We start from the raw sequence: 23,706 nt of genomic DNA, 5'->3' as shown, positions 1-23,706 counted from the left end.
CCGTGAGGACTGGAGTTGGGGACCCCTGCTGTAGAGCATGCATATCTATTTATTTCACCAATATACAACATTTTAAACTTTCTAAGGTCTTTACTCGAAAACTAGAGGAAGTTGGAAGAGTTCTCTTTCTAATATCATTGACTCAGAAGATTCCCGTTGCTCATAAGCAGTCTCATGTCTCCATGCTCCAAGAAGATCTCTTGCGCCTGCCATCATTTCCACGTAGTGCCATTGATGCCGAATTCTCACTTTTTAATGATCCGCAAGGTATGTGTACGACATTTCAGATTATTCAAAAAGACCAGCACCTTATAGTATCTGCATACAGTTCAAATTAGAAGTTGCAACTGTGGGAGGACATGATAGCCCTTGGGGCAGTATACTGGGAAAGTAGAACAGTTTAACAATTATTCATTTCTTGGAACTCAGAAATTTGGACATCTTTTTATTCCTCTAGGTGGGAAGGAGCTGTTTGGTTTAGATACGCTTCACAAGAGCTTGTGGATAAAGCTTCTTGAAGAGATGTTTTTGGGGATGCCGAGTGAATTCCCCTGGGGAGATGAGATAATGCTCTTCCTTAATGTCTTTAACGGAGCTCTGATTCTTCACCCAGAAGACAGCGCCCTCCTCAGACAATATGCTGCTACTGTTATTAACACAGCTGTACATTTCAACCATCTCTTCTCACTCAGTGGATACCAATGGATTCTCCCAACTATGCTACAGGCAAGTAATAGTATATTTAGCATTAAATGTTATATTTATCTGATTCCACTGTTATTTACTTCCCATAGTCCAGAAATTATATTAGTTGGTATTTGCTTCAAAAACACTAAAAAAAAAACATGGTTGCAGTTTCCTAAATGATTTTTTTCATTTGTTTCAAAATTTTAACTGCATCTAATTTACTGCCCTTAGTATTAGAGTTGAGCGAACATACTCTGTCGAGCTTGATGCTCATTCGAGTATTAGCGTACTCGATGTTGCTCATTACTCGAATGAGCATCAAGTCGTGTTTGACCCCGCCCCCGCCGAGCGAGAACGAGAGAGAGAGAGTGCGAATGAACCAAGAAAAAAAAAAAAAGCTTGGGACCCGGCATCCCACATACAAAAATGCTCGTGTCTCCCATTGTAGTCAATGGGGTTCGTTACTCGAGTAAAGCTCTCGAATTTTAGGAAAAGCTCGATTCGAATAACGCAGATCCGAGCATTTGGGTGCTCGCTCATCTCTACTTAGTATGATTTCCCTGCGTGCAAAGTATAAATATGCGTGTTTCTTTGGATCCATTACATTATGCTTTGATGAAGGACTGAGTAAAAGTCTGAAAGCTTGCATTAACATCATGTATTTTTGTTAGCCATTAAAATATATCATATCTACAAGATTATGTGGTTTCTCTTACTGGGAACAATCACAATTTTATCTTTCAAAATAAGGACAAACAAAAACAATATCTAACTATTGATTTGACATGGGTGGGTGGACCGACAGATAGATAGATTCATGTAAACTTGAACCCTTTTTATTCTTTCTTCAGGTGTATGCAGACTATGAAAGTAACCCACAGCTGCGCCAAGCGATCGAGTTTGCCTGCCGACAGTTTTATGTACTGCACCGCAAACCTTTTGTGCTTCAGTTGTTTGCCAGTGTTGCTCCTTTGCTTGACCTGCCTGTGAGACTTCATTTTAAGATACTATTTAAAATATCATGACAATGTATTCGCATACTCATCAACTAAATTTGCTTAGTATTTCATTTTTTTGTGTCATTATTAACCCCCCTGTAGTCATACTAAACTTTGAACCCCCCCCCAAAAAAAAAATATCACTTTTTTGCTTTAATCAATTTTTATTGAAAAGATTTTTGTTTTAACAAAACCAAAAATAGACAATTTTCCCGACAAACCATATTTAAAATATCTAGCATTTAATATATTGCCTTTTACGTCAGAACCCAGTCTATTGGTTAGATACCAGAGGTGATAAATCTAAACCCAGCTCTGAGATTTCCTATATCCTTGCTCCTAGAACAACTACCCAAATTAAAATATCCTAATAGGGGGAGGAAGGGCACAAAAACCAAAAACATCCACACACCTTGCACATATTAGTGGGATAGGAGGGACCTTATATTATTAATATAAGGATAGATAAAGGGGAGATATTAGTCCACAACCATGCAGAGTTATCCCTCCTCACCCATGTACCAATCCTAAACAACTGCCTGCGAGTTTCCAATCAATCTCCAACATTCCGGGGATCTCTGGAAATGTATCCAGGGACTCTAAATGCGTATAAACTTCTCCCGACCGTCCTTCACCTTCTGAAGTTTGAGTAATTGTATTTAAAGAAGTGCGCTAATTGTATTTATGAGAACAATGAAAAATATTACTTTTTATTGTAGATTTTGAATTTATGTCTTATTAAAAGATATTTGTATAAGGAGATAAAGCAGCGTAGTACAAATGAAGCACACTCCAAAATAATACACAGAGAAAATGGTGGAAGGACTATTAAATACAAAAAATACACAATGCCTTTTTTGCAGACACAAAAGAGTTAAAAACATCTAAAAAATAAGGAAATACAATACTCAGGACGAAATATCTCTGAGTGGTGTCATGGCAGCGTCAGAAATAGACAAGGATCAAATGGAAAATATACAACGCTGTTTCCAGTTGGAATAAAGCAATAAAAGTATTCAATCAGATGTCTCATATTCAGTGCATGACAATACAATCTGTAGAAAGGACATAATGAAGATAGGGAAAGGGAAAGAGTGATTATATTGAACTACACCTGGAGAGTTAAATAAAAGCTAGGCAAGACACAATGATTGTTGACCCAAAGATCACCAATATTACTCCTAACCAGAAAGCAAAGAGTGTTGGTGAAAATACAATCATGCTCCCTGTACTGCCATGAAGGAAAGCCCCCAAGTGCATATTTCAGTCTTAGGGGTGCTTTGGTCTCCATGACCAAAGGTCCAGCTGAAAGTTCAATATTCCCTACCCAATTTCAAAAGGCTGTAGCTATGGTTTTGTAAGGGCTCCATACATGTGTTTGGTGTCATTTTAAAGTCAAAAATCTTTGCTTTATAATAACATCAACCGCCCTGATAGAACCGAAGCTCCAACCATTTGAACAAGCTCAGTTCTTCTATAACTATAATGTCCTTTTCCTGCAGAACAAGCTGATCTTCTACAACTGTTGGGGAATTATTTTCCTCCCTGAATTTCAATTTCACACATTTACAACTGTGGTCAGAGTATTTGACCCAGTGACTGAGGAACATGTCTTACTAATTGCTACCTGAGATGCTAGCTGTCTTCCGCTTAAGGTCCGTATAGACATTGGATTAAAGTTGATGAAAATGGATGATTTCAACCAAAGCTATCATTCATCGGGTGAATACAACAACGAACGATCGGTTTAATCAACCGATAATACAACATCATCAGCGGGAAAGTACCCTGCCACGTCTGAAATTCTCATTTGACTAGATAGATAGTAGATAGATTCTATATTTTGTTCTATTGATTGCTCTTTGAAATAATGTTACCTGAGAGATCGTTCAGCTATCATCCAGCGTCCTTGAACACTGAACATAATAATCTAGAATTTTATATATACTTTCTATGTATCTAAAACATACCTATATCTTGGTCTAACCTATTGTATTTATAGACTTATGTTCATCTTATTGTTTTTTATATATAATTGTGTTTTCTTTTTTACCTATATTCATCTTATTATCCTATATAATTGTATTTTATTTTTACATTTTATTCTATTTTCTCCCCCTCCCCCACCCCAACTTAATTATTTATTTTATTACTGCAGTGCATTATCTTAGCAAAACTGAAGAAGAGGCCTTGGCCTTGAAACGTATTTTTAGTGCTGGTTTTGAGTTCATTTCCATAAAAACAGCATTATCCTTCACTTGCCTTGTATATACTGTGGAGAGCTGTGCCTATGCCATTTTTTTTACCAGTCAATTCTGATTATCTCACAGCCTGTTCTTATAAGTATTAACTGGTGGCAGCACCTCCATTGAAATTTAGTGACTCAGAATAAACTCAATTTGAGCTACAACTAATAGGCCAGTAGTCCCCAACTTTAGGTTTCCGCCACCCTTCCCTTACTTGTTTCACCTTTTATATTGAACATGTATGGTCAGTTTGAACAAAGGCCAACATGGACTAAAATGTGTAAAATGAACATTCATCAGACATTTGCTTGTTCAACAGTTGCTTTACCATCAACCTACTTCTGTGTAATGTGTATGGTCACTTTCTCATCCTTTTCACAGTATAATAATAATCTTGATTGTTATTTGATTAATTAATTTTGATGGTAACATGTTTTTACTTTACTCTTTTTTTGTAATCCCCAGGATGGAGTAAATAGTAGCTCATCCAATAAAGGAGTGTCGGCTCAGTGTCTGTTTGACCTTCTACAATCTCTGGAGGGAGAAACTCCTGACATTCTTGATATATTAGAATTGGTTAAGGCTGAACGACCCCTCAGATCATTAGGTAAGTAGTTATACTTAATCTTAGGTATACCATATGACATAAAAAAAAACATGTAAAAAGTATCCACTCCAGCTTACAAATTTCTGTGTCTCATGGGCGTCCAACTACAAGGCACTCGGTGCTGTTTATTCTTGTGCAGGAAAAGTGGAGACCACAAAATAGTGTAACCCCTCTAGCAGCTAGGTTAGGGCTCCACAATGCCATTTGATTGATTGTGAGTCACAATAAAAATGCTGCAGAACCCCTGAGGTTGTGTATGACTAATGATAATGTTGCAAATTTACTGCAACTTACAAGAGCCCAAATGCCCAACATCTGCATGGAGATTTGTGTGCTTGTATGTCCCCCCTCATGCACACACAGATTTCTTTCCCCCCGAACCCCCCCCCCCCCCCCCCCCCCCCCCCCGTTTGTTCAAAAAATAGTGCTAGGCAAATTCCTAGTTTCCTAGCTTGTGTTAGATATGGGAAATTAGATGGTGGTCCCTGTATATATGTTAATTTTGTTCTTAATAATAAAAAATGCTATTTGTTTCATGCAGATTTTTGTTATGGCAATGAAGATATGGCTTTCTCCATTAGTGAATGCATTAAGCTATGTGTAACAGTGGTAGCTTATGCCCCAGAGTCATTCCGCAGGTAATTGGTTCTTATCACTTTTTCTCTATTTGAAAAATAATCAATTAATATTGTCAAACATATAAAACATGATATAAAAATGAGTAAATAGATACGCGATCAGAAGAATTGTTTATGCATCCCTTTGTTTCTATGTAACAGCACATGCATATGTTTTGTTTATAAGACAATATTTGTATCTTTCTTTATCAGCATTTACATTCATTGCCAATCTTGTTATAGTAAATGGATTGCTATGAGCAAGTGGAGAACATATTAACCCTTTCCAATCCAATTTGTATTCTGGTTTTCCTAGGCGGCTTACTATTTTTCTGCTGTTATAAAATGGTGCTCTATGTACTGGCTAAAGCCAGTACTGCATGAGGACACGTTGGATAGGCTGGCAATACACAGTAAGAGAACCCCGACGGACGTCTTCCAACATTGGAGCTGTACAGCCTTAATTCATAATGTCTTTAGACGTCAGACAGTGGATTGGAAAGGGTTAAAATTAGAGATGAGCGAGCGTACTCGTCCGAGCTTGATACTTGTTCGAGTATTAGGGTACTCGAGATGCTCATTACTCGAGGCGAACACCACGCGGTGTTCGAGTCACTTTCATTTTCTTCCCAGAAAATTTTGCGCCGTTTTCTGGCCAATAGTAACACAGGGAAGGCATTACAACTTCCTCCTGTGAAGTTCCAGCCCTATCCCACCCCCCTGCAGTGAGTGGCTGGGGAGATCAGGTGCCACCCGAGTATATAAACTGGGGCCGCCCGCGGCTCGCCACAGATGCACGCTGAGAGACATTAGGGAAAGTGCCGTCTTGCTGTAGCTGCTATAGGGAGAGTGTTAGGCTGTTATCTTCATCTTCAAGAACCCCAACGGTCCTTCTTAGGGCCACATCTGACCGTGTGCAGTACTGTTGAGGCTGCTTTTAGCAGTTTTGCAAATGTTTTTTTTTTTTGTATATCAGGCGTGCAGACCATAGTGTCCTCAGTCTGCAGTCATTTTACTGAGTATAGGGGCAGTACTGCTGAGGCAGGGACAGTGGTACAGGGAAAGAGGTATACTGGCTATATAGGCAGTGGGCTTTTTCAAAAAAATTGGAAAAAAAATCTTTGGCCTGCCTGTAACCGTGTTCAGTTAACTGCGTGTCTGCTGGGGGTAGTAGTCGCTCACTTATTACCCAGCTAGATGTTACTGCAGCCTTGCGCATAATTTTGTTTTGGCTGCACTGTGCTTTCAATAACCACAGTCATCCTCCAACAGGGAAATCCATATACAGGCTATATAGGCAGTGGGCTTTTTCAAAAAAATTGGGGAAAAATACTATATTTGGGCTGCCTGTGACCGTCTTCAGTTTACTGTGTGTCTGCTGGGGGTAGTAGTCGCTAATTAATACCCAGCCTTGCGCATAATTTTGTCCTGGCTGCACTGTGCTTTCAATAACCACAGTCATCCTCCAACAGGGAAATCAATATGCAGGCTATATAGGCAGTGGGTTTTTTCCCCAAAATTGGGAAAAAATACTATATTTGGGCTGCCTGTGACCGTCTTCAGTTTACTGCGTGTCTGCTGGGGGTAGTAGTCCTAATTAATACCCAGCCTTGCGCATAATTTTGTTCTGGCTGCACTGTGCTTTTAATAACCACAGTCATTCTCCAACAGGGAAATACATATGCAGGCTATATAAGCAGTGGGCTTTTTCCCCAAAATTGGGGAAAAATACTATATTTGGGCTGCCTGTGACCGTCTTCAGTTTACTGCGTGTCTGTTGGGGGTAGTAGTCGCTCATTAATACCCAGCCTTGTGCATAATTTTGTTCTGGCTGCACTGTGCTTTCAATAACCACAGTCATCCTCCAACAGGGAAATCCATATGCAGGCTATATAGTCAGTGGGCTTTTCCCCCCAAATTGGGAAAAAATACTATATTTGGGCTGCCTATGACTGTCTTCAGTTTACTGCGTGTCTGCTGGGGGTAGTAGTCGCTCATTAATACCCAGCTAAGCGTTACAGCAGGCATGCGCATAATTGTTTCCTGGCTTTGCTGTGTCCGTTACATGATCGCCGTCATCCTGCCAGAGGGAAAGAGTATACAATATATACGCTGCATACGGTGTCTGTCTGGATTTTCACCTCACCATTTTAAAAAATTGAAGCAAAATACTTAAGGCCTACCACTGGCCTTTGGCCACTTGACTGGTTCTGCGCTGTGAATTCCAGTAGCTCAGTCATACGCACCTAGGTCTCACTAAAGGCTTGCGCATAATTGTTTCCTGGCTCTGCTGTGTCCGTTACATGATCGCCGTCATCCCGCCAGAGGGAAAGAGTATACAATATATACATTGCATACGGTGTCTGTCTGGTTTTTCACCTCACCATTTAAAAAAATTGAAGCAAAATACTTAAGGCCTACTACTGGCCTTTGGCCACTTGACTGGTTCTGCGCTGTGAATTTCAGTAGCTCAGTCATACGCACCTAGGTCTCACTAAAGGCTTGCGCATAATTATTTCCTGGCTCTGCTGTGCGCTCCGTAAGCGAAGTCAGCCTCCAACCACAGGCCAATAAGTGACACATTTAATTACAGCATTCTGTTTCTGCTCTACTCGTAATACACCATGCTGAGGGGTAGGCCTAGAGGACGTGGACGCGGGCGAGGACGCGGAGACCCAAGTCAGGGTGTGGGCACAGGCCGAGCTCCTGATCCAGGTGTATCGCAGCCGACTGCTGCGGGATTAGGAGAGAGGCAAGTTTCTGGGGTCCCCAGATTCATCTCACAATTAATGGGTCCTCGCGGTAGACCTTTATTAGAAACTGAGCAGTGTGAGCAGGTCCTGTCGTGGATGGCAGAAAGTGCATCCAGCAATCTATCGACCACACAGTCTTCTACGCCGTCCACAGCTGCAACTCTGAATCCTCTGGCTGCTGCTCCTCCTTCCTCCCAGCCTCCTCATGAATCCATGAAAATGACACATTCTGAGGAGCAGGCAGACTCCCAGGAACTGTTCTCGGGCCCCTGCCCAGATTGGGCAGCAATGGTTCCTCTCCCACCGGAGGAGTTTGTCGTGACCGATACCCAACCTTTGGAAAGTTCCCGGGGTCCAGGGGATGAGGCTGGGGACTTCCGGCAACTGTCTCAAGAGCTTTCAGTGGGTGAGGAGGACGATGACGATGAGACACAGTTGTCTATCAGTGAGGTTGTAGTAAGGGCAGTAAGTCCCAGGGAGGAGCGCACAGAGGATTCGGAGGAAGAGCAGCTGGACGATGAAGTGACTGAACCCACCTGGTTTGCTAAGCCTACTGAGGACAGGTCTTCAGAGGGGGAGGCAAGTGCAGCAGCAGGGCAGTTTGGAAGAGGCAGTGCGGTGGCCAGGGGTATAGGCAGGGCCAGACCGAATAATCCACCAACTGTTTCCCAAAGCGCCCCCTCGCGCCATGCCACCCTGCAGAGGCCGAGGTGCTTAAAGGTGTGGCAGTTTTTCTTTTTTTTTAACTCAAGGTTTTTTATTGAAATTTTTTCAGGTTAACATACACAATAGCCACATTGCTCATGCATTACAGTGAAAAATAATTGGCCTTATCGATATATCATAACTGCTTATGAAAGATAAATTCTTTCCCTCCCCGGCCCTCCCGACATCGGGGGCAGTACCGAGGGAGGGAACCAACAAGGAACACAATAGGAGATCCCCTTCGGGGAAGTGATGCTGGGGAGCACAGTCTGCAGACAGTAGCTCAAACTTGTAGAATTATGATATAGAAAAAGGGGGGAGGGGAGGGTAGGTCAAATGAGTGAAGAGGGGAGACTGGGAGAGGAGAGGCTGGGGCAGGGCCAGGGGGATGGGGAGGGGACCCAAGGCGACTTGCTTCAGGTTCCTCTCTCCCTTACCTTCCACTCGCCGGAGCTCCACGTCTCAAGATGCAGGTGCGTCGTCGCTCAACGCCCGGGGCCATGCCCTCCGTCCCGGGAAACCGTGTTGTCGCCCATCTCCTCCGCAACCGGCTGATGCTGTTCAGAGGCTTCTTTTCTCAGGTCTCTCCAGGGGTACCAGGTAGTAATAAAATCCTCCTGGCAACCCTTTGACCTTCCAGGTTGCATATTAGATCGGCCTTTTCTCTCCACTTGTTTGCTGTGGGCGGGGTTTGTTGGAGCCAGTTCAGAGGTATTAATGCTTTAGCTGCATCAATCAATTGAGCAATAAGCTTGTTTTTGCGCGGGTGAAAGTGGGACGATGGTCTCCACAGGAAAACCTTGTCTGGTGTTAGAGTGAAGTCCGGGGACAGGGCTCTCAGGTCTCTCTCTACCTCTGTCCAGTATCCTGAGATACCTGGGCAGTCCCACCAGATGTGGAGGAAGGAGCCCACGTCTCCTCCACATCTCCAGCACCTATTGTGGGGGGCTAATTTATAGCTAAAGAGCCATTGGGGGGTTTTGTACCACCTAACTAATAGTTTATAATGGCACTCCTGCATAAGGACGCAGGGGGACAGGCCATATGCCATGCTCAGGATCAGTTTGGTGTCGGCTGTGGAGAGCGAAATCCCCAGTTCTTTCTCCCAGGTAATTATGAAGGTGGGTTTAGCATATAGAGGGGGCGCTATAAAGCTTTTTCTTATAATAGAAATTTTCTTTGAGCCCGGTGAGTTTCCTTTCAAGGCGTTTTCGAATTGTGTCTTAGGTCTGGATGATTTGTACTTAACCTGGAAATCATTAAGGACTTTTTTCACATGCGCTTTTTGGAGAAAAGAGAGGGAGTTGTTGGGGGCTAAAGAGGTCAAGATCTCTTCTGGCGATTTATGTGCTAGATTCTGGATGTCTTCCAGCTTACTGTTTGCAAATTGTTTCCAGATGCTCATAGAGCCTGAGTCTTGCTGGATCCCTACTAATCTGCCCAGTCCTCTAATGGGTAGCAGAGGCGAAGGGTATGGCGCAAGCGAATGTTTAAATTTATCCCATGTTTCGCAGGGGCCTCTAAGTAGGGGATTGAATCCTTTTGCCCTATATTGGTGTTTTGATGGGAACCAGAGGTCATCTACTAGGAAATCGTTCTGGGAGGCCTTTGCCAGGTTTTGAAGTATCGGGTCTCGCCGGGTGTGTCAGGTCTACCCAGTAGCTAATTTGGATAGCCTGGTAATAATCCTGGATGTTCGGCAAATCCATCCCCCCCTCTGTTCTCCGTCTTGTCATTAAGCTGAACGCGAGTCTGGGTCTTTTTTGTCTCCAGACAAAGCTTGTGAAAAGCGATTTAAGCGATTTGAAGAAAGAGGGGGGTAGATGGATCGGAATCATGCGCAGTTTGTAAATAATTATGGGGAGTACGTAGGACTTTAGAATGTTTTTCCGCCCGAACCAGGAAAGTAGCGGGAGGTCATATTGCCTCAGTAAGGCTTTTGTTTGAGCGATCAGTGGATGAAAATTATGGAGGTATAAGTCCTCTGTCTTTTTGGGTAGCTTCACTCCCAAATAGTCTACCACCGTCTCCGACCATTTGAAGGGTGAACTGGATCTCAGGGAGTCGCTTTGTGCCTTCGGGATTGAGATGTTAAGTATAATGGACTTGTCAAAGTTTACCTTGAAGTTCGAGAGAACCCCAAAGTCTTTTAGCATTGAAGTGAGTCTGGGTAGGCTCCTTTCTGGTTTGGTGACCACAAACATTATGTCGTCCGCGAATGCCGCCGCCGACAAGGTGTGTGAGTGGACCTTCAGTCCCCTAATGACTGGGTCCTGTCTTATCCATTGGAGGAGCGGCTCTATGGTGAGGATAAAGAGCGTGGGGGACAGAGGGCAACCTTGTCTTGTCCCGTTGCGAATATCAAATGGTGGCGATAGGGATTCATTCACTTTAAGCCTAGCATGTGGCTTTGAGTAAAGGGAGAAGATAGCTGCGACAAGGGTGGGAGGGAACTTGAAACTAAGCAGCACTCTTTCCATAAAGATCCAGTTCACCCTATCAAACGCCTTCTCAGCGTCAGTGCTGACGAAGGCAGTAGGTATTTTACGTGTTTGTGCATATTTTGCAGCATGGAGGAGTCTTAAACAATTTTCCCTTCCCTCTCTTCCCCGAACGAACCCTGCCTGTTCCGGTGTTATTAGTGTAGGGATGAAGTCTCCCATTCTCCTAGCCAGGAGTTTGGCCCAAATCTTAACATCTTGGTTTATAAGCGAGATGGGCCTGTAGCTGCTACAATACTCGGGGTCTTTGCTGTCCTTTAATATAAGGGTGATATGTGCTTCCTGAGCTTGCCTGGGGAGTTTGGCTCCACTCAGGAGGGCGTTGAACGTTTCAGCCAATCTGGGGATTAATTGTTTCATGAAGGCCTTATAGTAGGTTAGTGAGAGGCCATCTGGCCCTGGGCTTTTACCGAGAGGGAAAGATTTAAGGACGTCCTCTATCTCCTTTTCCGTAATCGGGGCTAATAGTGATGAGGCTTCTGCTGCTTTTAGTTTGGGGAGGTTTAGGGACCCGAGGAACGCGTCTATATTTTCCGTCATATTCTGTCCTATTAGGGGGGTCGCGCTCTCCTCCAGGTTGTAGAGCTTTGTGTAGAAGAGCTGGAATTCTTTTGCAATTTCAAGCGTGGAGGAGACCGAGGTACCCGACTGCGTTTTTATGGAGTGGATCGCATTCCTAGTTCTAACCTTCTTTAGTAGAGCTGTTGTGAGTTTGCTGCCTCTATTACCATGGGCGTAGTATGCCTGTTTACGATACAGGTGTTTTTTGTTGTACTTATCTGTAAGGAGGCAGGGGAGTTGATGTCTTTGAGAGGTTAGTGTGTCCAGGTTATTTTTTGTTTGGGAGTGTTTAGCGGCCTGCTCGGTTGTAGCTATTGATGATAACAAGTTGTCTATTTGTTTTTGTTTTTGCTTTTTTATTTTGGAGCCAAGCGCTATCAGTAAATTCCCTAACATAGGCCTTATGTGCCTCCCAGACTACGGGCTTTTCAACATTCCCCTCTGAGTTGATCTTAAAGTATTCCTCTAAGAGGGTTTCTATCTTAGTTCTATCCTCCAAGGAATCTAGGAGGGAGTCATTGAGGCGCCACCTCCATTCGCCAGGGACAGGCTGTGGTATGGAGACGTCTAAGTGGATGGGGGCATGGTCAGAGACCGTGATAGACTCAATGCAGGCATTCCCGATGTAGGATAATAAGCCTGGGGAGACGCAGAGGTAGTCAAGTCTTTGGAAAGAGGCATGTACCTGGGAAAAGAAGGAGTAGTCTCTAGTGGAGGGGTGACGGAGGCGCCAAACATCCACGACACCCACCTCCCGCATAGCTCTATGCAACCTTCTTAATTTTGTTTGAGGGATTTGGGATCGGCATGTTGAGGAATCTAACAGCGGATTCAGTGTAACATTCAGGTCCCCCCCTAAGATGATATGACCCACCGCAAATTGTTTCAGGGTCTCTAGTTGTCTGATTAGCCAGGGGATTTGATCTACATTTGGAGCGTAGAGATTGGCTAGCGTTAATTTTGTGTTTTCAATTGAGCCTTTTAGAAATATCGCTCTACCCTCTCCGTCCTGCAAAAGGGAGTCTAGCTTAAAGGGAATCGACTTGTGTATCATAATGGCAACTCCCCTGGAGGCCGAGACAGGGTTAGTGCTATTGTAGTGTTGTTGAAATCCCATCCCTGGGAGGGTGAAGTGTTTGTCTTTTTTGTAATGTGTCTCTTGTAGCATTAGGATTTTTGTCTTACATTTTTTGAGGAGATGGGCGACGTTGTGCCTTTTGCCTGGCGAGTTCAGACCTCGAGCGTTGAGCGACGTGATACGCACAGGAAACATGGTGAGTCCGATTTCCCAGAAGGAGGTCCAGACCTGCAAGTTTAAAAGACGAGAGAGAGGGAATAAGACTGTGATACGAGCTGTCTGCCCTGGCGGTCCCTTGGGGGTTATAAAGTATGGGCGTTAGGGCAAGTGTGCCCGAGGGAACCCCGACAAGGGTAGGAGGGAGGGAAAGGGTGAGAGAGGGGAAGGAGGAAAAAGGGGGGTGGAGGAGAGACGTGAGTTTTATAGAGTGGGCTGCCTAGAGAGCCCGAAAAACGTAATTAGAGACAAGGGGATTTGAGGCTGAGACTGCAATACCAGAAGGCAGTTCGGGCAGAGGCCGAGTGCTAGGGACGATGTCCCGTTGTCAAGAACGACACTCGTCCAACTGGGGGTCCCACCAATCCGCAGCCTGGTGGAAAGAGGGGGGTAAGAAACAGTGACAAATTAACAACAGTTAGGCTAGGCCTGGGCCCAGGTGGGGCAGGCCTCGCCACTACCAACAGGTCATAATATCTAAGAAAGTGAAATCGTAGATGATATCAACTCCTATGGGAAACTGGCAGACGGAGGGAGAACAAACATCCCCTCTGCCTAAGTTCCCCACATTAAATTAGCCATGGGTTTCTGCATAACAGTTATTCAAGTGGTCTCCTGTAGAGAGCCTTCTTTGTTTTTCTTTTTCTTTCCTCTAGGGGATCTGGTGTCTCCTGAGTTCTGGGCAGCCTCCGCCATAAGTAGAGAGGGGAGCGTAGGGAACTCCGGAAGCGGGAGCCATGAGGGGATGTCGATCGGTTCCATCTCAAGGAGGAGCCAGCATTTCTGCAAGTCCTCTGGTGTACGAATGTTGTAACGGCGGCCCTTGATGTTAAGTCCCAGACCAAAAGGAAAGAGCCAGGAATACCTGATGTCCCTGGCTCTCAATACCTCCAGCAAGGGTCTCAGTAGGCGCCGTTTGCCTACGGTTGTTGGGGACAGGTCTTGGAAGAACTGAATTGGCGCTCCATCATACAGTGTGTCCTTATTGCGCCTTGCAGAGTCCAAAACGGCCTGAGTATCTGTATACATTAGTAGTTTACAGATTACATCCCTAGGCGGATCCGTGCTACCCGGGGGGGGGGGGGGTCGAAGTGATCTGTGGATGCGTTCTATTTTAATAAGGGCGGCTCTTTCTTGCCCCAGGAGTTGTGCAAACAGTTCTGTTGCGATCTTGGGAAGGGCCTCCGCAGCCCATGTTTCTGGAATACCCTTCATTCTGATATTATTTCGCCTATTGCGATTTTCCAGATCTTCTTGGAGCAATAGGATTCGATTTAGCTGGAGATGATGTTCTCTAATCATTTGCTCGAGCTCTGTTGAATGAGAAATTATTGAGAATGAAGAGGCTTCCAGGGCTTCTACTCTTTTACTTGTGTGTTTGACTTCTTCTTTGATCTCAGCAAGGTCTGAGACGATTGGTTGTAAGGCTTTGGTGATTAGGTCTCTCATGAAGCTTCTGGATACTTGCTCAGTATCCTCTCCTTCTGATGACTCCTCTCCGTCTCTTTCTATGTTGGTCGGCGGAGGTGCGGATAGATTCAGGGCTTTTTTGCTAGAAGAATGTGGGGATCTGGAAGGTCTCTCCTTAAGGAACCTCTGCATATCTGATTGGCTTTTCGCTGGTCGGGGTGTACTAAGGGAATCGCTGCTTTTATCTCTGTTGTTTTTTCCCATGTTGAATTGGAGTCGATTCAGGCTCGTTCGTGCGACGAGGTCCGCCCCCTGGAATGATTTTAATCTCGATGCATCAGGAGGGCCTTAGTGCCCGGTATCACTTTGAAATGAGTCCTGGCGAAGATGGTTTGTTGCAAAGTTGGACTGTGCAATCGACGCAGTCTATGTAGCGCGCCGTGGGTCAGAAGGCCGCGTCCGGGTAGGGCAGTAGTCGCGTCCGGTGGGAGTTTATGTAGCAAAGTTCACTCGGGGTCCGTAACCGGGGTCCCCTTAAAAAATTCAGGCTGGGCCTGTGTGTGTTCCTTTAAATGAGTTGGTGTTAGGTCTCCTTATATCTGCTTCAATCAGCTGGGGTAGAGCACGGCAATGGGAGGCCAGAGGGAGGGAGGGGGGCCACAAATGGATTTCTCAGTGTGGGATGAATAGGCAGGGGGGATAGAGTCTCTGAATGCCTGTGGGTCAGGTGGATTCGCTGTATGACTTGCTTTCAGGTCACTAGCAGGGTACAGTCCCACAGTTGTGGATGTGGGCTTCAGCAGCACCTTTAGAAATAAAATGCAGAGGTGCAGTGATGCAGTGAGGGGGGGTCGCCCTGCCGGTAGCGGGGATGGAGCAGCGCCGCCTGGTAGGCTCAAAATTAGGCCTCGTTTGTCTCTTCCCGATGGTGAGGGGAGGTGGGGTGGTGCTTTCAGTCCTCCCCTCTGTATTAGCTGAGCTTTTTCCCGCTCCGCTATGGTCGCTGCGGCGCCGCTGGCTGTCTGCCAACTTAGTCCTCCCCCCTCCAAACCTTTCGTCCGGGGAGCTCCTCTGAGGGCTGCCGGACCGTGCCGCTGATGGATGTGGCTGCGGGAACTTCCGCCCGTCTCTTCCCGCCGTGCGCCTCCGGAGCTGCGCGAAAATTTAGTCCCACCGGCCTCCTCCTGTCTACTAGGCCCGAGAGAGATCCTCTGCCGTGTGAGATCCAGAGCGGCTCGTTTTGCTCCTCAACCCGCGGAGCAGCTTGTGCTGGTGTTAGGCAGCGTTGTCCGGTGTCAGGAGCGCCGGTAGACTCGGTTTTCCCGGTGTGGTAGCAGGAGCTGGGGTCCCGCACGTCTGCACTCTCCGCTGGTTAGCGTGTGGCAGTTTTTCATTGAGAGTGCAGACGACCGACGAACTGTGGTGTGCAAGGTTTGTCACTCCAAGATCAGCCGAGGAGCCACCACCACCAGCCTCACCACCAGCATGAGCAGGCATATGATGGCCAAGCACCCCACAAGGTGGGATGAAGGCCGTTCACCGCCTCCGGTTTGCACCACTGCCTCTCCCCCTGTGCCCCAACCTGCCACTGAGATCCAACCCCCCTCTCAGGACACAGGCACGACCGTCTCCCGGCCTGCACCCACACCCTCACCTCTGCTGTCCTCGGCCCCATCCAGCAATGTCTCTCAGTGCAGCGTCCAGCTGTTGCTAGCGCAACTGTTTGAGCGCAAGCGCAAGTACGCCACCATGCACCCACATGCTCAAGCGTTAAACGTGCACATAGCCAAATTGATCAGCCTGGAGATGCTGCCGTATAGGTTTGTGGAAACGGAGGCTTTCAAAAACATGATGGCGGCCCCGCGCTACTCGGTTCCCAGTCGCCACTACTTTTCCCGATGTGCCGTCCCAGCCCTGCACGACCACGTCTCCCGCAACATTGTACGCGCCCTCACCAACGTGGTTACTGCCAAGATCCACTTAACAATGGACACATGGGCAAGCACAGGCGGGCAGGGCCACTATATCGCCCTGGCGGCACATTGGGTGAATTTAGGGGAGGCTGGGACAGAGTCAGAGCCTGGGACCGCTCACGTCCTACCCACCCCCAGAATTGCGGGCCCCAGCTCGGTGCTGGTATCTGCGGCGGTGTATGCTTCCTCCACTAAACCATCCTCCTCCTCCTACGCAACCTCTGTCTCGCAATCAAGATGTGCCAGCAGCAGCACGTCACCAGCAGTCAGTGTCGCGCGGCGTGGCAGCACAGCGGTGGGCAAGCGTCAGCAGACCGTGCTGAAACTACTCAGCTTAGAAGAGGCACACGGCCCACGAACTGCTGCAGGGTCTGACAGAGCAGACCGACCGCTGGCTTTCACCGCTGAGCCTCCAACCGGGCATGGTCGTGTGTGACAACGGCCGTAACCTGGTGGCGGCTCTGCAGCTCGGCAGCCTCCCGCACGTGCCATGCCTGGCCCACGTCTTTAATTTGGTGGTTCAGCGGTTTCTGAAAAGCTACCCACGCTTGTCAGACCTGCTCGGAAAGGTGCGCCGGGTCAGCGCACATTTCCGCAAGTCCAACACAGACGCTGCCACCCTGCGAACCCTGCAACATCGGTTTAATCTGCCAGTGCACCGACTGCTGTGCGACGTGCCCACACGGTGGAACTCTATGCTCCACATGTTGGCCAGGCTCTATGAGCAGCGTAGAGCTATAGTGGAATACCAACTCCAACATGGGCGGCGTAGTGGGAGTCAGCCTCCTCAATTCTTTACAGAAGAGTGGGCCTGGTTGGCAGACATCTGCCAGGTCCTTGGAAACTTTGAGGAGTCTACCCAGATGGTGAGCGGCGATGCTGCAATCATTAGCGTCACCATTCCTCTGCTATGCCTCTTGAGAAGTTCCCTGCAAAGCATAAAGGCAGACGCTTTGCGCTTGGGAACGGAGGCGGGGGAAGACAGTATGTCGCTAGATAGTCAGAGCACCCTCATCTCTATATCTCAGCACGTTTTGGAGGAGCATGAGGAGGAGGGGGAAGAGACAGCTTGGCCCACTGCTGAGGGTACCCATGCTGCTTGCCTGTCACCCTTTCAGCATGTATGGCCTAAGGAGGAGGAGGAGGAGAATCCGGAAAGTGATCTTCCTAGTGAGGACAGCCATGTGTTGCGTACAGGTACCCTGGCACACATGGCTGACTTCATGTTAGGATGCCTTTCTCGAGACCCTCGCGTTACACGCATTCTGGCCACTACGGATTACTGGGTGTACACACTGCTCGACCCACGGTATAAGGAGAACCTTTCCACTCTCATACCCAAAGAGGAAAGGGGTTCGAGAGTGATGCTTTACCACAGGACCCTGGTGGACAAACTGATGGTAAAATTCCCATCCGACAGAGCTAGTGGCAGAAGGCGCAGTTCCGAGGGCCAGGTAGCAGGGGAGGCGCGGAGATCAGGCAGCATGTACAGCGCAGGCAGGGGAACACTCTCCAAGGCCTTTGCCGGCTTTATGGCTCCCCAGCAAGACTGTCTCTCAACTCCCCAGTCCAGGCTGAGTCGGAGGGAGCACTGTAAGAAGATGGTGAGGGAGTACGCAGCCAATCATACCACCGTCCTCCGTGACGCCTCTGCTCCGTACAACTATTGGGTGTCAAAGCTGGACACGTGGCCCGAACTCGCGCTGTATGCCCTGGAGGTGTTGGCGTGCCCTGCGGCTAGCGTCTTGTCAGAGAGGGTGTTTAGTGCAGCTGGGGAAATCATCACGGACAAGTGTACCCGCCTGTCAACCGACAGCGCCGACAGGCTTACACTCATAAAGATGAACAAAGCCTGGATTTCCCCAGACTTCTCTTCTCCACCAGCGGACAGCAGCAGTACCTAAACAATACGTAGGCTGCACCCGCGGATGGAAGCATCGTTCTCTATCACCATAAAAAACGTGGACCTTTTAGCTTCATCAATCTGTGTATTATATTCATCCTCCTCCTCCTGCTCCTCCTCCTGAAACCTCACGTAATCACGCCAAACGGGCAATTTTTCTTAGGCCCACAAGGCTTAGTCATATTACTTTTGTAAACAATGTTTATACGTTTCAATTCTCATTAAAGCGTTGAAACTTGCACCTGAACCAATTTTTATTTTAACTGGGCTGCCTCCAGGCCTAGTTACAAATTAAGCCACAGTAACCAAAGCGATTAATGGGTTTCACCTGCCCTCTTGGTTGGGCATGGGCAATTTTTCTGAGGTACATTAGTACTGTTGGTACACCAATTTTTTTGGGCCATCGCCTACAGTGTAATCCTAGTAATTTTTATGGGCTTCGCCTGCACTCATGGTACAGCAAGGTGTGTGGGGTTGGCCTACACTTTTGCTACATAAATGTAACTGGGGCCTTGTCTATACTGCAACTACTGAAATGTGAAAGAGACTGTTATCTCCCTAAACTGCTGCAACGGGAATGTTACTGTGGCCTGTCTTGACTGCTACTACTACTGAAATGGAACTAATACTGTGCTCCCCCTATACTGCAAAGATTTCACATATATTAATGATCATTGTTAGAACTCTGCTGCTAAAAATGACCTGTTTGTGAACTGTATAATCTACTCCATTGGTTGAAACGCTTATCAATTATTCTTGAACGTTTTTCTTGGTTTTGGGCTTTAAAATGGAATGCTCATTGCAGGGGCGTAGCTAAAGGCTCGTGGGCCCGGGAGCAAAAGTTTATCTTGGGGGCCCCCTAACTTTTCTTAACCCCTTAACACAGAGGCGTAACTTAAAGTCCTTCGGCCCCAATCAAAACCTGTAACAGGGCCCCCAATTGTAATGCTTTATTCATGGTACTAGGCTCCCTATATGGAGAAGAGAGGCCTTATGGACCCCTAAGGCTCCTGGGCCTGGGTGCAACCACATCCCCATGCAGCCTCTATAGATACACCAGTGGCTCATTGTATCATGGCCAAAGCATTACTTATGAAACCTGTTGATAAATCATTACATTACATGCATAAGTCTTAAAATATGCAATGAAAACAGAACTGTTAGATGAACATGTAAGATAATGCATCTTCACCCAACAAGGGTAGGATAGCCTTCTTGTCTTCACTTGCTATTGCAGCTTCACTAGCTACTGCAAGGGCTAATACACTGTTGTAAAATTGTTTACAGAAATGCTACCTGTGTATCCTTTATGTTTACCTAATACTGAAATCAGTTCAATTAACCCCTTAGTGACTAGCCATACATGTTTTTGCAGTGGTCACATGACAGCCTAGTCTAAGGCTGGCACAGGACATCCATGGCAGGAATAGGCAAGACTCAGCTATCTACTGACAGCTGGGTTCCTGCTCTGATAGCCAGGAGCAAGGAAACCATTTAACCCCTTATGGTCCATAATCAATAGCGATTGTGGCATTTTCAAGTCTGCTTCAGAGACAAAAACAGTGTTTAAAAAGTTAAATAAAGTTTGATTATTTAAAGCAGAGTTAAAAAAAACATGTTTTCCCCTACAACACACCCTTTTTTTGTAGTAAAAATAAAAATATTCGGTATCACCATGTTCATAATGACCTGTACTATAAAAATATGTCCATTATCCTGTACAGTGAACAATAAAAAAAATTAAACAATGCCAGAATTGCTATTTTTTTAATCACCTGCTCCCCCAAAGCCCTTCACAGTATAGACGCAGTTAAAACTAAAACTAAATTTTATTAAGGCTATTAAAATTAGGACTGGAGACACACAGAAGCTATGTGATACCTACACATAGAGAAATGTAGTGTAGGGCCGTAGGATTCAAGACATACGAATAACATATATATGTATAAACGCAGACAACCATCTGGTTTAGTGATGAGGGAAATCCAATAAGAAGGGATCCCCTAGGCAATATTTAGAGCCCAGTATCCTATAAAGCAATATTCAGTGTAGAAAAGATATAGGGGTCTGACTTTGAGTTTGCACATCAGTGTGTTGGTGTAAGTGTTAGGTCAGTTAAATGCAGAAATGAATGGACTAAGGGAGTCATAATATCTTCATTCATTCATCTTGAGAAATCTAAGATATGATCCTAGGGTTACAAAAAAAGTTGATTCGTAGCTCAGAAAATTCCAAGATATGATCCTTGGATTTCCATTTACAAGATAAGTTGGTTCGAGGTTCAACGCGTTTTCCTGTGACTAACAGTTCATCAGAAACCTTTAGAACCTTCTCTAAATAGAGAAAGAGGACGATAGAGACTCCCCAGTCTTGGGAGAAATCAACTGTGTGATATTTGCATAACTAGACCCAATTTATGTAAATTGTATGAGTGCTAAATCTCAATAGGCAGTTAGAAAGTGAGAGATTACTCAGGTTTCTGCCAGTAGAGCAATCCAGCAGGAACTCAGTCTAGGATAGAAATAACTAGGTTTTCCAACCAGTCTCTAAGAGAGAAATGGGGTAAAGCACTGTCTGTTTTAGTTCCCTGGTTTTCAATATATGCTCTTTATAGAACTTGACCCAGTTGTTCGTCTGACAGCAGTCTCTTAGTCCCATTTATAAGTACTAGCTCACTACAGTAGTTTCTAAGCTAGCTTGGGACAACCAGGTCCCATAGTATAAACTACAGCTAATCTTAAAATGCAAAGACTAGATTAGCTAGAGTAGATGGTAGATAACCGTTTGGCACCAGGCTGTATAAAGCTTTAGCTCCTCCTCCAAGTCTCACTGACTAGTTTAGATAGAACGGCACAATCACCCTGCCTATGAGAATTTAGAGGGATAGAATCACAAAACAACAAAAGATAAGATGCAGCCTGTAGCCCTGATGGTGGACTACAGGCATATGATATAGGCCGGATGATTGCGCCATTCTATATGAACTAGTCAGTGAGACTTAGAGCAGGAACTAAAGCTTTATACAGTACATTGTATGTCTGCCAAAAATGGTACCATTAAGAAATGTAACTCACTCCGCCAAACACAAGCCCTCAAATAGCTATATCAATGAGAGATTGGAAATGTTATGGTTCTTGGAACGTGATGATGAAAAAGCATAAAAAATTGCAAGGTCTTAAAGGTGTAAAATTGGCCGACCACTAAGGCGTTAAAAAGAAAAGAAATAATTAATACAGACATGTCATGCATGGACTGTCATTTCATTAACTGGCATTTGGCTTTTTAACATGTTTATTGCTCAGCCTTCAGATGCTGATGGTGCTGGAAGCGCTGGTTCCCTGCTTTCTGCAGAAGCTAAAACATCAAACATCGCAGTTAGAGACAGTTTCAGCTGCACGGGAGGAAATTGCTGCCACTGCTGCTCTGGCTACATCTCTTCAGGCCCTCCTGTACAGTGTGGAGGCACTGACAAGGTGAAATTAAAAAAAACAAGTTAGATTGATATACCGACCTATCAAACCTTTCCTTCAACAAAAGGAACCTGTCACATTGAAAATGGTGTCAGATAGAGCAGGAGTTTTCGTGAAAACATTCAGTATAACTTGTCATGTATTGATCTAAATCTCTGCACTTTTGATACTTAGTGTATGGTAGGTGGCTCTATCCAGTGATTGGCATCCTTCCTGTTTGAATATGCATACAGAGATAACTATCAATCACTGAGCAGAACTGCCCACTGGACTCCTAAGCATAGGAATAGAGATGAGCAAGCACGCTCGGATAAGTTAGTTACTTGAGCGTGCACGGGGGAGTGGCTGGGGTTGCAGGGGAGAGAGTGAGAGAGATCTCCCTCTCTCCCCCTCACTAACCCCCGCCACTCCCCTGAGCACGCTCGGACAAGAATGCAGTTACTCGAGAAGAGCGAGGCTCGCTCGAGTAACTGACTTAGCCGGGCCTGCTCGCTCATCTCTACATAGGAAAAGCTTCTCCTATTCTATACCATGCGGCCCACAAATAGGACTGCAAGTATGATGTGACAGGTTCCCTTTAATTGGTTATATGTTCCCTACCTACCATATTAAACCAAAGAAAAGAAATCACATCAAGCAGTTAACAATTTAATGAGTGTCATCAGTCTGGTCTGTGCCACAATCCCATTATCCTTTCCAAAATCGTTAGTATGTAGTTGAACAATGTGGCAACTCTTTTAAACAGCTAATGGAGATGTTATATTCCATTATTTTTAGACCTATGACTGCCCCTCAAATGAGCCGAGGTGATCAGGGCCACAAAGGTGCAACAGCAGCAAATCACACAATGTCAGCAGGAGTCAACTTGAGGTAAGCGGTTAGTTAACTACTTAAAGTGTCTCTATATAAATTACCTGTAGTGCTCCAAAAATGAATTCAATAATTTACTATTCTCCAGAGATAACCTCCATTTGCTAGAAGAAGGTCAAGGTCTACCTAGAGAAGAGCTGGATGAAAGAATCGCACGAGAAGAGTTTCGCAGACCACGAGAGTCCTTGCTTAATATCTGTACAGAGTTTTACAAACATTGTGGCCCTAGATTAAAAATTCTCCAAAATCTAGCTGGAGAACCACGGGTCACCTCACTGGAACTCTTAGATGTCAAGTCACACATGAGGTACGTAGCTTGCTGAATGATGAGACACAAGTACATAGTTGTTTCCTTACACAGTGAGACTAAAATGTTCAATTTTTCTGATTTCCTCTGTTGGATAGGTTAGCAGAGATAGCTCATTCACTCTTGAAGCTGGCGCCTTATGACACACAGACTATGGAGAGCAGAGGTCTGAAGCGTTACATCATGGAGATGCTCCCCATCACAGACTGGTCAGCGGAGGCAGTGCGGCCGGCCCTTATCCTCATCTTAAAAAGGCTGGATCGTATGTTTAATAAAATACACAAAATGCCAACTTTAAGGTGAGCAGATGCTACAGAAACATGCCTCGAGTTTCTGATGTTGCAAACCTTGAAGTAAGGGCATGAAATACAAGTTACTTTCCTCTGCTACTGGCCACAACCAAGTTGTGGTGGTTTCTTTGGGCAACAGCAGAGGAAATGAGTTGTAAAATATCAAGATATCAGGTAGGTAATGAGGCTACATGCACTGGATAAACATTATAATTACACGAAGGACTATTTAAGAATTTATTTTTTAATTATATGTGTTTTTTTTTTCAATTTACTAAAATCACATATGGAATTCATAGAGCCATGTTCTCCTACAACCCGTTTTTTTTAAACGAAAATGGCCCAACAAATAAGTTGATTGCTGGACTTCCAGCTTCTGAAACCCAAACAGAATGGTTTTTGAGCCAAATTCAGGAGTGAGTACAAAGCAGAGAAGTAACAGTTTTCCCTTTATGCATTTTGAGTTTTTTGTATAAATTCATGGCACAAAAATTAGCACCTAAAACTGCCTCAA

The 23,706-nt window shown here is 45.5% G+C and overlaps 1 protein-coding gene across 3 annotated transcripts in view; it reads left to right on the top strand.

The window, feature by feature from the left end:
* UNC80 (unc-80 homolog, NALCN channel complex subunit) overlaps positions 1-23,706 on the top strand; it is a 207,461-nt gene that overhangs the window by 131,015 nt on the left and 52,740 nt on the right. For all 3 annotated transcript variants that reach the window (XM_066575641.1, XM_066575640.1, XM_066575639.1), the window contains 9 exons: positions 87-267; positions 458-726; positions 1,539-1,673; positions 4,397-4,538; positions 5,080-5,176; positions 21,558-21,728; positions 22,503-22,598; positions 22,651-22,902; positions 23,001-23,201. In XM_066575641.1, the coding sequence (XP_066431738.1) occupies positions 87-267; positions 458-726; positions 1,539-1,673; positions 4,397-4,538; positions 5,080-5,176; positions 21,558-21,728; positions 22,503-22,598; positions 22,651-22,902; positions 23,001-23,201 (1,544 nt within the window). The remainder of the gene's footprint in view (positions 1-86; positions 268-457; positions 727-1,538; positions 1,674-4,396; positions 4,539-5,079; positions 5,177-21,557; positions 21,729-22,502; positions 22,599-22,650; positions 22,903-23,000; positions 23,202-23,706) is intronic.

Source organism: Eleutherodactylus coqui, chromosome 8 (genome assembly GCF_035609145.1).
Source record: "Eleutherodactylus coqui strain aEleCoq1 chromosome 8, aEleCoq1.hap1, whole genome shotgun sequence".
NCBI classification, from domain to species: Eukaryota; Metazoa; Chordata; class Amphibia; order Anura; family Eleutherodactylidae; genus Eleutherodactylus; species Eleutherodactylus coqui.
Note: the sequence above shows the minus strand (reverse complement) of the source record. Positions and strands in the feature narration are given on the sequence as shown.